General features: G+C 38.7%; 1 protein-coding gene across 7 annotated transcripts in view; it reads left to right on the top strand.

Moving 5' to 3' along the window:
- LOC144039570 (regulator of G-protein signaling 6-like) overlaps positions 1-15,679 on the top strand; it is a 53,980-nt gene that overhangs the window by 29,632 nt on the left and 8,669 nt on the right. For all 7 annotated transcript variants that reach the window (XR_013289483.1, XM_077553067.1, XM_077553062.1 and 4 more), the window contains exons 3-5: positions 10,607-10,703; positions 12,110-12,160; positions 13,510-13,616. Coding sequence is in view for 6 of the 7 variants with exons in the window: in XM_077553067.1 (XP_077409193.1) it covers positions 10,607-10,703; positions 12,110-12,160; positions 13,510-13,616 (255 nt within the window). In the remaining variant the exon portion in view is untranslated. The remainder of the gene's footprint in view (positions 1-10,606; positions 10,704-12,109; positions 12,161-13,509; positions 13,617-15,679) is intronic.

Genomic DNA, 15,679 nt, shown 5'->3' with positions numbered 1-15,679 from the left:
TCGCATGACTTCGCTAGTTAACTCAATTAATTAATCACAAATTTTCTATTTGTTCTAAATGTACAAAAAATCTAGGTTTTCATACTCTTGTTAACAAAAATTGAAGAAAAAAATTGTTACACTAATAGAAATAGTTCAAATCAATTTTTGACGTCTATAGCTGTCAATGGCAGTGAATGAGTTAATATAAAGAACCTCCCATGTTGATGGTATTAGAAAGCAAAGAATCCAGGGGAGATGACATGAACAAAAAACAAAAAAAACAACAAATACTGTACTGACAATTTTGCCCTGCAACAGTCAGTTGAATTAATTTCTTTTAAATCCCTTTTAATCCTCTCAGCTTTAACACTTTAAATAAGGCTTGCTAATGTGAAGTCCCATTAACAATTGCCCTTACGAATGACTGGTCCTGTTTACTGTCATCTGAGATACTCAAAATAAAAAAAATCAAATGTGTAAAAACACATCTCTGCTGAATCAAACTTGCCAAGTGAGCTGCGTTGAAATGTGAAATCATGTCGCAACTGCGGCGCACGGAAAATGTGTTTGCGATTTGCGGGCGGAAGTGAACATCAGTCCATTAGCTGCCTGCATGCTAACAACAACAACAACAACAACATTAGGGGTATCACAGTGGCCTTTAGTGGCACTTTGTCTTTCGCTCCACTTATTTTTTTTAATCCATCATCAATCATCCCTTCACTTATTGAGACGCAGTCAAGCTGTCCCAAAAAAAAGAAAAGTCCTTATACAGCAACAAATGAACAATTCCGTGTTGGAGTAAGTGAAGGCGTGTTAATCTCTCATGCAGCAGCCTGGTGGGAATAAAAGTCCGGAGCTTTGCCCGCTAATGGCGTGCTGCTATCTCTCTCCCTGCGCCGCCGCTGAAAAGAAATGACTTTCCCTCGTGAACGTTTCCCTTGACTGCTCAAGCCCGATTCATGGATCGGACCTCGGGCTCCGACATTAGGAATTCCGTGCGATCGCTAGTCTCATCAGAAGGGACACCTCCTCTTTATTTGATGCGCAAATAATGGAGGGAGCATGCCGATGGCCAAATCATTTACATTACACAGGCCTTAGTCATCAGGATGTGTAAAGGCATTTTGCTGCTGATGAAATTGTGAGCGCTTTCAGTGAAATTGAGCCAGGGTTATTATAGTTTAGGAATTTTGAATGTTATTTAATTAGTTTAAAAGACGGTTCTGTTAGTTTTTATTAGTTTGAGTAAAAAAAAAAAAAGCAAAATTTTAGTTTTAGTTTCAGTATTAGTTTATTTTTATGTATTGTGCGCAATATTTAACAAACACCATGGAAAATGAAATAATAAAATGGATTTCTTACCTAGCATTTGTTTAAAAAAATGCTTTATTTAACAAATTGAAATCACAAGGCAAACAAACATCATATTTCTTACCTAGCATTGCATTTCGGCTGAATTAAGAGCGGCATCATCCGAAGGTGCTTTTCTATTGGCTGCTGCTAGATGACGACACTTCTGTGGGACACGCTTCCAAACGTCCTTATTCCGGTAAATATATAAAAATATTTAAAATCATCCCCAAAGGCTAATGTATTCAATTAATTTCCTAAAGACTCAAACGAAAAACATTTTGACTATAATTATGGTTAGTTTTAGTTTTGTAAACATAAAATGTAGTTTCAGTTTTACCTTGGCTGTAGCAAAGAGAGTCTATCAAATGTATCATTTGACCAGAAATATCACACAAAATGTTGTCTTGAATTGCTGTAAAATCCCGTGAATAACATGCATCTGTGTATAATACGCCCCCCAAAATCACCCTTAAATTTTTTATATATATATATATATATTATAAAAAAAAATACTAATTAGAAAATATATCAATATATAAATGAAGTATCTTGAGAAGTGCTGATAGATTATTATTGTTAGTATTATTGTAAATATATGATTCCATTTTAAAAAAAATTGTTTTTTTCTAAATAAATTCTCGGTACTGTTAATGTCTAAACAATTTCATATTAAGCCACTTGTATGAATTAATTGTATGAATTTTTAGTTTTTTTTTTGGGGGGGTTGGTATAGAAAATCTATGTACTTTTCCAAATAACATCGATTGTACTAGTCCAGGTTAGCGTTCTCAAACTTGACTCGACATTAGATGTCAAGCATTTTTTTATTTATTCATTTATTTTTTTTAAAAAGGAGAGCAATGATGATGTCAAATCGAATGAACAATACTGAGCTCTCCTGGAAATAAAAAAATAATAATAAAAAAAAAAAATTAAAAAAATTAAAAAAATAAAAAAGAAAGAAGAAGAAGAAAAAAATGTCAAGCATTTCCAAATATTTTTTTTAAGTGTGCCCTTAGGATCAATATAACGCTCATTTTAGCCCCCCCCTGTTTTATCTGCCGCTCTCACTTCACAAATATATATATATTTTTTTAATTCTAATGAACTTTTGAAACCCGCCGGTCACGTTGTTGCTGCATCAACAGTTATTAAATCACAGCCTAACTTGTTAATGAGCGGCGGGTGGCTCGTCTGAAGTGTCAGCTGTTTGACACTTTTCAGGTTTTAAACATCCACTTTTGGACAAGAGCCCTCCTCACTTTGCGCCCGTTTGCGAAGTGGCCCTCACGAGGTCCACTGCGGCGCGTTCGCCCTCGTTCTTTTTGCCAAAGTGCGCACTTGTATGAGCCGGACGCCAACGGCCTCAAAGTCCTGGCAGCGCCACAATAGCAATACCAACGTATACGTCCAATATACGGTCCTAGAGCCCGGTAGATAAAGAGTGCTGGAGGACTAATGTGCGGCCCCCCCATCTATCAGGCAGAAGGACCCGGGGGGGGGGGGGGGCATCAGTGCAATCGATATATGAGGCAGATATATGAGGTCTCTCCAGTCCACGTTGCTGTTGTTCTACCTTGAATACTAACGGCAATAATTGGATTGCCTCAGAGTTCATTTGTTTCACCGGCAGAAAGATGGAGCTGTCTATTACTTTGCCTTGCTTCGTCCATCTTTTGGAGCCGGAGCTCGCGCACGCGACGCAAATGCAGATTCCTCGGCCGGCGAGAGCATTTTTGAAGCCTTCTAGTATTCCGTACTTGTTTATCCATGCTAATGCGCGGTCATATGAATGAAGCTAGTCAGCCATTTCTGCGTTCACTTCACAATAATATTGACATATTTTTTCTGAATGTAATTCTCACCTGTGTTGACTTTATGGTAATAATAGTAAACAAAAAAAAAAGAATATTAATACTAATTTTGAGTTTTTAAAATGTAAATATTTGCACCTTTTTTCATATAAAAATGACAAATTTAGTAAATCTTGTTTGGTCTAAAACAAACTCACATAATTATAGTTTCACCCCCCCCCCCCCAATTTTTTTTAAAAATTTTTTGAAATGTTTAAACATTTTCTTGTTTTGTACCACAAAAATAATCGTTTGAATAATTGTGATATCAATTATTGACAAAATAATCATGTTTATTATTTTTCCCATAATCGAGCAGACCTATCCTCTTAAATTATTTTTTTAATATATATATATATATTTTTTTTTGATCAAATCATCTCTTCATGGTGCAAAGTTTTAAATTTTTTCTGTTTCCTGAAAAATCTACAAAAATTACTTAAGCGAATAATTTTAATAAAGGGTCGATATTGCATTTATTATTTACTATTTCTCTAATGCTATTATCAACACAAATACAGCAAATAAACAATACAATGCAGTACTGTAACAGTAATGCATAACAAACTTTTTTTTTAGAGCGTGGCCTTTACCTGTAGTCTCTAGTCACCATCTCAAAGGTCAAACGGTAAATAAACAAACCCATCAATTCTATTTAGCACGCCTTGCTCCACTTAAAGCGGTTTGGCATGAAGTGGAATCAATCCTCCGTGTCAAGTGTTGCAGTTGTATTTCAGCGAGGTAGCTCACGCAACTCCGCTCTAATTGGACCTTAGAGGATGGAACACTTTGCTTTCTTGCGTAATCTTCTAGAGAGAGCGCGCTATTGGACATGCTGACCTTTGAGTCTTCGTTCACCCCCCCCCCCCCCAAAAAAAAAAAACACAGAATTGCTAAAAATGGAACTATGCTGACTATAAACAAAAAGTGACTGAATACTAGGGGCTTTGGGCGATTAAAATTTGTAATCATAATTAATCGCATGACTTCAATGATTAATTTACGATTATCGCAAATTTTATATTTTCTAAATGTACAATAAAAGTTTTTGGCTGTGTGGATATCTCAATATATCTTAAGGGGTGTCAGGCGATCAACAATTGTAATCGCATGACTTCAAATAAAAATAAAATCTACAATAAAATATTTTTTTCAATGTTTTCATACTCTTGTTAACATAAAAGTGGAAAAAATGTTAAACGAATAGAAATATTTTTTAGTCATTGATATAGTAATTTCATAATTCATAAAATAAATTTAAAAAAGTGCGATATTGATTTGTGTTGGCCATTTTTCTGCCACTAGATGGCATAATTGCATTTGTAAGACATTGGTGACCGCTCAGTGCATTTTTCTTTTCATATTTTTTTTTGGGTGAAATTCTGCACAATTTTAAAATGGTCAAATACAACTTGACCCCAGTCAAATATTTACATTATTATTATTGTTGTCTTGGAACACATTCGACCTTGGAGGTTCTTCTCTATTTGCCGGCTTGAAAGTGAGACGTGAGAAAGCGCTGATGTCCAATTAGCTGGGATCATTATTATAAATGCAGACGGGAAGATTCATCTGAGGCTGTTGCTTTCATTAAAGGAACACGCGTTCCAAATGTTATCCCGATTTCACGGTAATGACACACTTTGCTGTAGGCAGAACGGATGTCTCCACTCCGCAAATCATCAGCTTTGTGCCAGGTGTGGATGTCTTTTGAGACGGCAGGTCAGCAGCCCTCAATTCATATTCTTGTTCTTTTTGGCTGCTCTGCTCTGAGTCCAAAACTTTATCTGAGCTTTATGACATTTTTTTTTTTTTTTTGCGCTTCCCCGTTCGCAAATCAACTTTAAAATAACGTATCTAATTGCCAGTGCACAGCTTTTTTTTGATAGAACTCAATCATGGTGCAGGTATGGCACCTGTTGTGCCGCCGGGCCCACGGTTGGACCGCAGCCTTGACTTGACAAGCCAGTAATAAGCTGCCTCACTGCCAACAGCAGCCTGCCATGCAGTTAAAATTCATTCCATGTCAGAAAGTAACGGCATTGTTTGGCGGTGTGACGGCAACCATGGAATGATGGATGGGGACGACCATGGAGGAGAATATGCTGCATTAAATATACACAAGCGGCATAATGTGTACTCGCAAGTGGAACACAATTCATTCCAGCGCTGTCACTATCGAATATTTTTAGAATTGATTCATCTGTCTATTATTCAACCGCTTAATCGATTGGATTCATTTTAATTTTCAACTCATTCACTGCCATTGACGATTATAGACGTCAAATATTTGTTTGAACTATTTCTATTAGTTTAAAATTGCCACTCCTAATTTTCTAATAATCTTTTCTTTCTTTTTTTTAAAATTGCGTCAGGCCATTACATTTTTTTACTGTAATTAATTAATTAATTAATTACTGCCTGACTTCAATAGTTTTAACTCACGATTAATCATCATTTTTTTCTGTTCTAAATGTACAATAAAAAATGTTGTCTAGGTTTTCATACTCTTGTTAACAAAAGTGGAAAAAATGTTAAACTAATAGAAACAGTTCAACATCTACATCTTTTAGTCATTATACCTTCATTTCATAATAATTCATAAAATTTAGTTAAAATTAAAAAGACGTACTGTATTGTAAAAAACGGTTGTGATATTGATTTGTCTTGGGGTCATTTTTCTGCCCCTAGATGGCATAATTGCATTTTTAAGATCAGCGCATTTTTCTTTTCATATTAAGAGCTATCTAATCTTTAACATGAAGCCCCTTTGAAATTCTGCACATTTTTAAAATTATAAAATACAACTTGACCCCAGTCTCCACAAATATATGCATTATTATTACATTTATTACTACAAAATTTTGATGTGGACGAGTCTGCTGCGTTGCGATTGGAATTCCTCCAGTACGGCTTTCCAAAAAATTGTGGCTTTAAAAATTAACGTTAACTTTAAATTAACTCAAAAATAACGTACTTATTTTGATAACCCCAAGTAAATATAAATAGCTCCCTGAAGTTAACATTAAATGGATCCGTTATCGGGTATCAGATTGTTCAAACAGGCTGATACGATATTCATCAAAATGCTGAATATCAGGGCGGTAATCAGCCAACTCTGCCTTGTTGCGATTTTGCCCCACTATTGGACGCCGTGCTGATTGAATCTCGTATGTTGTTATTCTGATTTGCAAAGTTGATATTGTAAACTGATCTAGTCATCGTTTCCATCTTGCTTTTTGTTTTGTGAGAGTTTGTACATTGGACTTTGTGATCCTGTCAACTTTTCTTATCCGTTGCCATAGAAACATGATTGCGGCATGACTGGTGGACGTCTATATGGCATTTTGTTTCTTTTTATTATTATGCCTGAAGGATATACATTTTTATACTGTATGTCCGAGTTCTAGTCTAAGTGTCAGTTTCCTCACCAACTTTATGACGGTAGTTCATCTTTTCATCGTCATGTGTAGAAAACCCCCCCCGAACCAATTTGTTTTCCAGAGACATCAACTTATTTGGCGGTCAGGAAGTAGCGACCGGTCTCATCAATTTTTTCCGGGACCATCTCGCCTCGCTTGTCAGGCAGAGCCGCACTGGCGGTCAAGTGTGCGGAAGCCATCTTGTTGTCATTACACTTCCATTAACAGTCCCCCCCCCCCGAGAACCAGTACGACTCGTGGCGGCGGCGTTGGTGGTGACTGTCAGCCGGGCCCGCCGTCTGACCTTCACACGTAAAACCTGTGTTTGCTGCAGGAAGGCCAGTCACCATCTCCGCGTCTCTCAGTCCTTACACCCACTCTGGATGAATGGCAATTCATTTTGACGCGTGTCATTGTGTTCCCACGCACGCACATACACTCGCACTGAACGCTTACACTTCAGGCGTCAATCTCCGTCTCTTGTTCCTCCCAATCCTGCAGAGTTGCTTAACTGTGCGTCGACAGGTGCTCCAGATGTTGAATGAATGAATCATTTTGGCTCCAATAAATAACCCATGGATGAATGGTCACCGTATTCGGCTAATGTTGCCATTAGCGTTTGTGTTTCCATCCACTATGACATTTTAAGGTTGATAAGTTTCCAATTAGAGCTGTCAAAATTAATTGATTAATCGATTAGCAAATTAATCGACAGCTGTTTTAATAATCGTTTTTTTATTTAAAATTGTCTAAATCTTCTGATTTTAGCATATCGGTAATTGTTCACTGATTTTTGTAGTTCTTCATGAAAGTATTTAATCAAAAATGAGACATTTGCAAACATCTGTTATTACTTTGGAAAACAATGACTGAACCGGTAACATAGCACAGTGTCAACCCCCCCCCCCCCTTTTTTTTATCACTATATACGAGTGCAAAGTATGAAATAACCACCAATGACTTGTTAATAAACATTAATCAGGGGGATTTTTTTTTTTTAAATAAACTTGAATGCAAAATCAAAATGAATCCCATTAATCGATAGATTAATCGATTCTAAAAAATATTCAATAGTGACAGCACTATTTCCAATGTACCCAAGAAGATTGTCTTATAAATTAATTTTTGTACAATGCCAATCATTTAAGAATTTGTGGAGTACCGACAGCAAAAATGTGTACGATACCACATTCACACTCACGGACAATTTCTTTCGTTTCGAGTCTTCCGTGGGCCTAACGTGGGTGTTAATCGGACGGTGGAAGGAAGCTGGAGAAGTACAGGGCGGGACATGCTAACCGCTAACGTCCTCCTGTGTTCAGGGTGTTGCACAGGTCAAACGTTCCAAAACTGTCAAGTTCTTGGATACTCGCCGTCATCTTGACTTTCTAATCAAGATGCGATTGCCACTTTCGAGAGCGAGGAGCATCGCAATCAGTGTCTCAGCACTCGACTGAGTCGGAGCCAAAGTACTGTAGGTGATGCAAATAAAGCGCTATCGAAGGAGCTTCCAATCAGTAAACGTCTTCTTCAGCTAGCAGACTTTCTATGGTCAGAAACTGAACTCAGCCTCGCAAGGGTTTAAAGCTACACTCAAGTGTCCTTGTTTGAAAGCCTTCTCAGCCTTTTTCAGTCTCCCACTTTTGACCCGTTAGTTCAAAATGCTTGAGAAGGATCTAAGATGGAGGACGAATACAATCGTATGATGACAAACTTGTAAAAAATGTACTTTGACAATCGGGTTGCTTCGCAATATTCGTTTGACTCTCCTGCGATTCTTTTCTGTCAAGATCCGTTAGCTTTGCATGTCTGAGCAGACATGGCCGCCCCCGAAGGCCCGCACTGACATTTTCTCCCAGCAGGACGTCGTCTACCTTTCTTCAATAAAGCCACAGTGGTCTTGTCAGTCGCCAAAAACAGCAAAAGGGTAATTGCCGTTGTTTCCGGGTCGGCGGAGCTTCCTGTTGCTTTTATGTCTAACTTGAGATCAAATGTTTTACACGCCATCTTGCGGAAAGAGCAATATGTGTCGTGAATTATTAATAACGTGTACCGAATGAGTGAATTTTCATATCACGGTGGTTGGGAAGAGACAGCGATTGAATGTTTTTGTTCTTCACTATTGACGATGTCAATCAAGCACTAAATCACGTTGCCGATTATAGTTTGTCTGTTTAGTTGACTGTGAAGCTATGTGGATTTTTTTTTTCTCCCTTGGATTAAAAAAAATGCTTCTAACCTAATTATTTTTGAAGACAATTTTGGCCATTTTTAAATCCAAGGAAAATAACTATTTTTGGGGGGATAGCAATATGGCAGCTGCAGTTCTCAGTTATTCATCCAGCTGCCTCAGAACGAGAGTGGCTTGTTAGAATGGCGTGCTGATGGTGATTGGAATGCTCAGTAGCCAATGGCAGGTGGCCAGGGCGTGTCCTTTTAACAAGGATGACAGCAGTCTGATTGCCGCGCCCCCCGAACAGAAGGCTTGTCACTTGGATTTTCCACACGGGCTGTAAACATCTGTGCTGGATGCAAATGGCTGTGAATTCTCCTTCTGTCGCCACTTTTGGAGATTTATAGAAGTTTGGCCTCTCTTTACTTTCGAAAAAAGTGTCAGACTGTTCAGTTTCCCCCCCCCCCTTTTTTTAAAATTAAAATAAAATAAAATAATAATAATTTTTAAAAAAAAAAAAGAGAGAGCAATGATGATGACATGTCAAATCGGTAAAATTACCGAATGAACAATACTGAGCTCTCCAGAAAAAAAGAAAAAAAAAGACTTCAGTTTTTGTATGTTTAACGCAGCATTAGTAGCACTCTTGGAACAGCTAGTGGCTAACGATGAGGCTAGCGCTAAAGCACTGGATGCTAGCATTAAAAAAAAAACATTACAAATCTGACATAGGTTGTCTATCTAAATAGCTGTTTACTTACCATAACACATTTAAATAGCCCCAAAAAAAGGTTACAAATTGGCTTGTTGCTTGCTTTCAGTACACAACATTAGTATCACTCCTGGAACTGTTAGCGGCTTATGATGAGGCTAACACATTATAAAGCATTGGATGCTAGCGTAAAAAAAGGGCAATTCTGAGATGGTGTTTGTAAAAAATAAATCGCTGTTTACATACCATAATACATTTAAATAGCCCAAAAAAACGAATTACATATTGGCTAGTTTCTTGCTCGTTGCTAGTTTTTGTCACGCTAACTCAATGTAAATGTGTGGCCGACCACAGTGCAGTTTTTGCATTTCTGCTTAGAACACTCGACAAAATGTACATTTAATACACTTGCTACTTCCAAAGTGCCATTACTAGCGTAGTAGTAATGAAATTATACTCTCTTTAACTCGATAAAATGTAACGCAAAAATTTCGCACAGAGTTGTTTTCTGTATTCCTGACCCTTGTTCACACATTTCAAAATGCTGAAAAGGTCCGGGACGTGTGTTTCGTGTTTTTCTACTGTAGTTGTGTTAAATGGGATCTTTCCTTTCTGTTCTGTGACAAAAAAGAAAAGAAAAACATATGTATGCAACTCTTTCTTCTTTTCATGTAACCAAAGCAACAAACGTCCCACTCGCTGACACAAATACTGTATAAAAAAAAAAGGAAAAAAAAGCTCTTGTCTGTTTCTGCATAATTTTACTAAAAGTCAATAACAAGGCTGTTCTGTTCCGCCTTGTTAAATATTTAACGCTTCTTTCAGTAGTTTTTTTTTTTTTTTTAATCTTCACGTTTTAATAGGATGGGGGACATTCTTGCCTGTAAAGGAGGAGTTGTGCTGTCCAATAAGTTCACATGGAAGTAGGTCAACTTCCCATAGCTGATTCAACGTCGTCCTTATTTAGACTTCAAACTAGTTACGACTGAACCAAAAGTTGGTTTCAGCCCAGTTGTACCGTTTTCATTCGATTTCAACTATGAATCTTTTGGGAGTGAATGGGGAGATAAACAACATTGACCTCTTTCTTGTTTGTTATCATTTGCAGATTGAAGACATTGTCACGCTAATCCAGCATGAGACGGAAGGCGTTCCCATCAGGACAGTCAAAAGCTTCATGACCAAAATCCCCAGTGTTGTCACAGGTGAGTTGCTTTGAGGATTTTATTTTTATTTTTTTATTATTATTATTATTATTTTTTTTTTTTCTGCTTTGAGGATTTTACAATACAATCTTTGCGGAAAATATATATATATATATATTTTTTTTATTATTATTATTTTTTTTAGGTCATATATAATTAAAACAGAAGCACTGAAGGTGAATTTTGAGGAAAACACATGATTATTGTTGGCAATAGAAAATGCGAGCGTGGAAATCAAATGAGTGACGCCGTCCTCCTGCTGTCAAGGTGCCCTTAAGCAAGACAATCAACCCCCGACTGCTTCAGTGGAGCTGCCACTGTGGATGTGTGTGTCCGTATGTGTGTTGTCACTCCGCAACGTTGTGTTTATTTCCCGGTGAGCTATGCGACTTATTTCTGCCGCACGTCTGCTTTTGTCTGAAAGCGTTTTGCTGCATTTCTCCATGATACAAGGATCCTGCTTATTTATTTTTTTACGATTCAGTATTATCAGTAAAATTGTTTAATGCTAGTGGAAAAGTGAACGCTTCCCACTAATAGATGCCCCACTCACTATTACTACTATATACTGAAATTCAGCAGTTATTTTGTTATTTATGAATCATGGACAATAAGAGAAAGAAAAAAAATCTGAATTCATTACAAGAAATTTTTATTAATTTTTTTATCTTTTAAACTGTTAAAATTGCAAAAAACAAAAACACTGTTAAGATTTTGTATTGAGGAGATTTGACCTAATTTGTAATGAATTTTATATATTTAGATTAGTGTATTTATTTTTACAAATGTACTTCCTTGTATTGTCTGTGCGTCGTATGTCCTCGGTAGTGTTTGTTAGTGTCATTTCCAACACATCCAAAATTTAAAGCAGACAAATTGTTGCATGTTGTACAAGAATGCGAGATGTGACCGGTAAGGAGCCATGGGGAACACCTTGCCTGCCAGCTGTAGTGGTGCCGAGCAGTAAATGCGCAGCAATGTGTGGCGTCTGCGACTCCCCCCGCCCCGCAAACAAATGGCGATGACAAAAAGGCATTAGCATCTTTCTTTTTGTCTGACTCCTGGCGCATATGGAAAATGCATTACCCTTATAAGCAGATCATATCAATAAACTCGCATTTACTGCATTCTCGGATGGAGGCGCACAATTGTTTCCCGATGGCTGCCTCGGGCAATGAAAGTCATGAATGATGGAAAATATAACAGCAGCGCCTCTGGGAACGCAGGGAGAGCGCTAGAAGAGGAGATGGGAAATAATAGCCAGTGTTAAGTAGTACAGCCGTCCAATGGGACTTGTTGTCTTTATCTTGACATTTTGTCGATGGTCTTTGGAGTCATTGCAGTATTTGCAAGAGTTATTTGGAATTGTACCAAATAACTATGCATATTTGTCTGATCTGACACAGGTACAGACATTGTTCAGTGGATGATGAAGAACCTTGCTATCGAAGACCCAGGTAGGTTTTCCAAAACAAAGACAAACGGAAGCTGAATTTTTAAACTCAATTTTGTAACTATCAAAAATCAGCTCTTCTTTGAAACCTTACTTTGAAATTCTGAGTCCTTTAAAACCCAAGGTCACACATTCTGACAGCTGAATTTCTCAACTCAATTTTGTGCCAATTGTTAAAAATCTTGACTGCGGGAAAGCCAAACCCTCTAAAACCTGAGGTCACACATGCTGACAGCTGAATTTTTCAACTCAATTTTGTAACACCTGTTAAAAATCGTGACCCTGCATGTAAGCTGAACCCTCCTTTGAAACCCTGACTCCTCTAAAACCTGTGGTCACACATTCTGACAGCTGAATTTTTCAATTTGATCTTGTAACAGCTGTTAAAAACCGTGACCCTGCATGTAAGCTTAACCCTTCTTTAAAATCCTGACTCCTTTAAAACGAGAGGTAACATATTCTGACAGCTGAAATTTTCAACTCAATTTTGTGCCAATTGTTAAAAAATTTGACTGCATGAAAGCCACCTTTTAAAATCAGAGGTCACACATTCTGACAGCTGAATTTTTCAATTTGACCTTGTAACAGCTGTTAAAAATCGTGACCCTGCATGTAAGCTTAACCCTCCTTTGAAACCCTGACTCCTCTAAAACCTGTGGTCACACATTCTGACAGCTGAATTTTTCAATTCGATCTTGTAACAGCTGTTAAAAACCGTGACCCTGCATGCAAGCTGAACCCTCCTTTGAAATCCTGACTCCTTTAAATCCAGAGGTAACATATTCTGACAGCTGAAATTTTCAACTCAATTTTGTGCCAATTGTTAAAAAATTTGACTGCATGAAAGCCACCTTTAAAATCCGAGGTCACACATTCTGACAGCTGAATTTTTCAATTCGACCTTGTAACAGCTGTTAAAAAAACGTGACCCTGCATGGAAGGATAGAAGACAATTCCCATTTCAAGTGCGCAACCATAGAAGGAGCCACGTCCAGATGCACATTTTGCTTCCTCTCCGTATCTAAATGGAAATATGGTTTGCCAGTAATAGTATGCGGTTGAATATAGACACTACGAAACCCTCAGGCATGGTGGTGGGAGAGCTGTTTTCTTTGCAGAAGCCCACAGACTGGACAGTGAGTCACAGCATGTAAACGTCAGGAATAAAAGCTAAAGTCTCACTAGAAGTTTAAGTCTGCAGGCTACAACAGTTTGCCCAAGGATAAACTTTGTTTGTACTGACTGTTCACCAACGCACGCTAATCATCCCGATTTGATTTCACAAACACCTTCAAGGCTCATGTTGTGGAACCCGCTGCGATCCGTATGTCTGTTCTTGCACTTGTTCCTCAGCTGAGGCCATGCACGTCGGAAGCCTCATCGCAGCACAGGGTTACTTCTTCCCCATCTCGGACCACGTCCTCTCCCTTAAGGACGATGGCACCTTCTATCGTTTTCAGGTAAGCGCGAGCGTACCCAATACAGTATAAAGGTTCCACTTTTTTTTTTTTTTGCCAGCAGAAAATTCAAAGCAGCACACAATTTTGCATAGCATCCAATCTGTGCTGAACTTGAGAACATTTGACTCACAAATGTGTGGCTTGTTCAGGGTTCGTACAGGTGCTTAAAAACCTTGAAAAGTGCTTGAATTTTGGGTGAAATGTGCTTGTAAGTGTTCGTCATATTTCTTAGCAGTCGGACTCAATTCGGGGTGAAACGAGTCCTCAAATAAAGTACAAAAAAAATCCTTGAGGGCTTTTTCCTACCTCAAATACTCGTTTATTCGGCAATCTGCGGGCAGGGCGACCTCTCAAAGTCAAATTCAAGCTGGCGTCTGCTATGATTGCTTCCTTGGGTTAATTCCAGAATAAAAGACTCCCAAGTCATCCATGTCCATAAAGTATTACTTATGATGCTTTTATTTTGAATTTGCAGCCAATGAACAAACATGATGTGGCCGGCTTGACTTTGTTTGTTTAATCCCTCTTTCAACGCATCTTCTCTGTCCAGAATATCAGAATCAGAATCAATCCCTGGACCAAACAGTCCCTCAACCCTCTTCATCAATCAGTGAAGCTAAACTAACTATGAAGGTTAGCATGCTAGCATGGAATTCGACCCCCTCGTGCCGGCTGATGAAACACTCTGTCCCCCATTTCCAGCATCCTCAGTTCTATGTTGGGATCCAGTGACCTTATTAAAAATGAATGGCGATCTGATCAAATATTCATCAAGCGCGCGTGGGTTCGGGTTCGAGTTGACTTAGTCGGTGGCTGCGAAAAAGCCTGCCGGAAGACGCGTTGCGGTCGTAGAGGAGTAAACCGAATCGCATCAGGGGACAAAATGAAGATAAACGAGTGCCGATATTTCTCTCGTCTTTCGTGCTCTGCACTTACGACGACGTTATTGAAGTGAATTATGGCGCGGCGTTTTCATCCTGAAAGTCCTAATTAAAAAGGGAACAAAAGGAAAGGCGGCGCATGGAAAGATTGCGACCATCTTTTTGTCGCGTCGTCTTGTTTGCTTTTGACTGGTCGCAAAGGCCCAATCGCCGACGGCTATTTCATGAAAGCAGTCAGCGGTGAACGTGGCGGTTCTTTGACCTTGACTTCAAAGTGGAAGTGCAAGGCAAGAGGAGTGAGGAGGTGCGAGAGGTTAGCAGAAGGATAATCACTGTTGATTTCATCCTGCTGGCGCAGGGAAACAAAACCACCAGTGGAGAAAACACAATTTTCGAGAAGAGCCTGCGTGCCGTGTCAAAACAAAACAGTAGGAAGACTGTTTATTCTCTGACTGCCGGCTTTCTTTCCATTGTGCATCCGCGGCGCCTTTCACAGCCTCTCGTTTTATTGTGCTGCTGCAATGCTCCCTCGCCTCTGCAAATCCCCGAGATGCCTCTCATACGGGGGGAGATTTGGAGTCAGCTATTTTCAATCGCTTCCATTTAGATGGGGGGGAAATATTGTGATCATCGCACACATTCAGCACCGCCAGGCAATCTTGGCACGCTTTCACTTTGCCCCCCCCCCCCCCCAAAAAAAGTAATCACTTGAAATTTGTACAAAAGTTTGGAGAGTGCATTTCTATGCCCAAGAACACACAGCGTGCCATTTAGAAAAGCGATACAACTATTTTGTTGGACTTATCGGATGAGTAAATGTTATTGAGTGGGTAGAAAATGTCAACGGGCTCCTGATGCAGGATTTTCAAATCTGAATGTGTGAAAAGCCGTCTATAAATACAGGAGCTCCTCAGATTTAAGTCTAGGCTCTGGTTGGGCCTTTACAAAAAACTGTGTGTCTCCATTACTATTTATTAGAGATGTGCCCCAAAAAATCGATTCTCATTTAGTACGATTCAGAATCGATTTCAAATGTCCCCAAATCAATTTTATTTAAATTATTTTATACTGTCTTCTCTTTGTCTGTGTGTGCCTTTATTGGGAGCGCTGTTCATGTTGTACCCAATTTAGCCACTTAAGGGCAGTGTGGTTCCACGCGATCCGATATACACTAGTTGTCTC

The sequence above is a fragment of the Vanacampus margaritifer genome, chromosome 19 (genome assembly GCF_051991255.1).
Source record: "Vanacampus margaritifer isolate UIUO_Vmar chromosome 19, RoL_Vmar_1.0, whole genome shotgun sequence".
Classification (NCBI taxonomy): domain Eukaryota; kingdom Metazoa; phylum Chordata; class Actinopteri; order Syngnathiformes; family Syngnathidae; genus Vanacampus; species Vanacampus margaritifer.
Note: the sequence above shows the minus strand (reverse complement) of the source record. Positions and strands in the feature narration are given on the sequence as shown.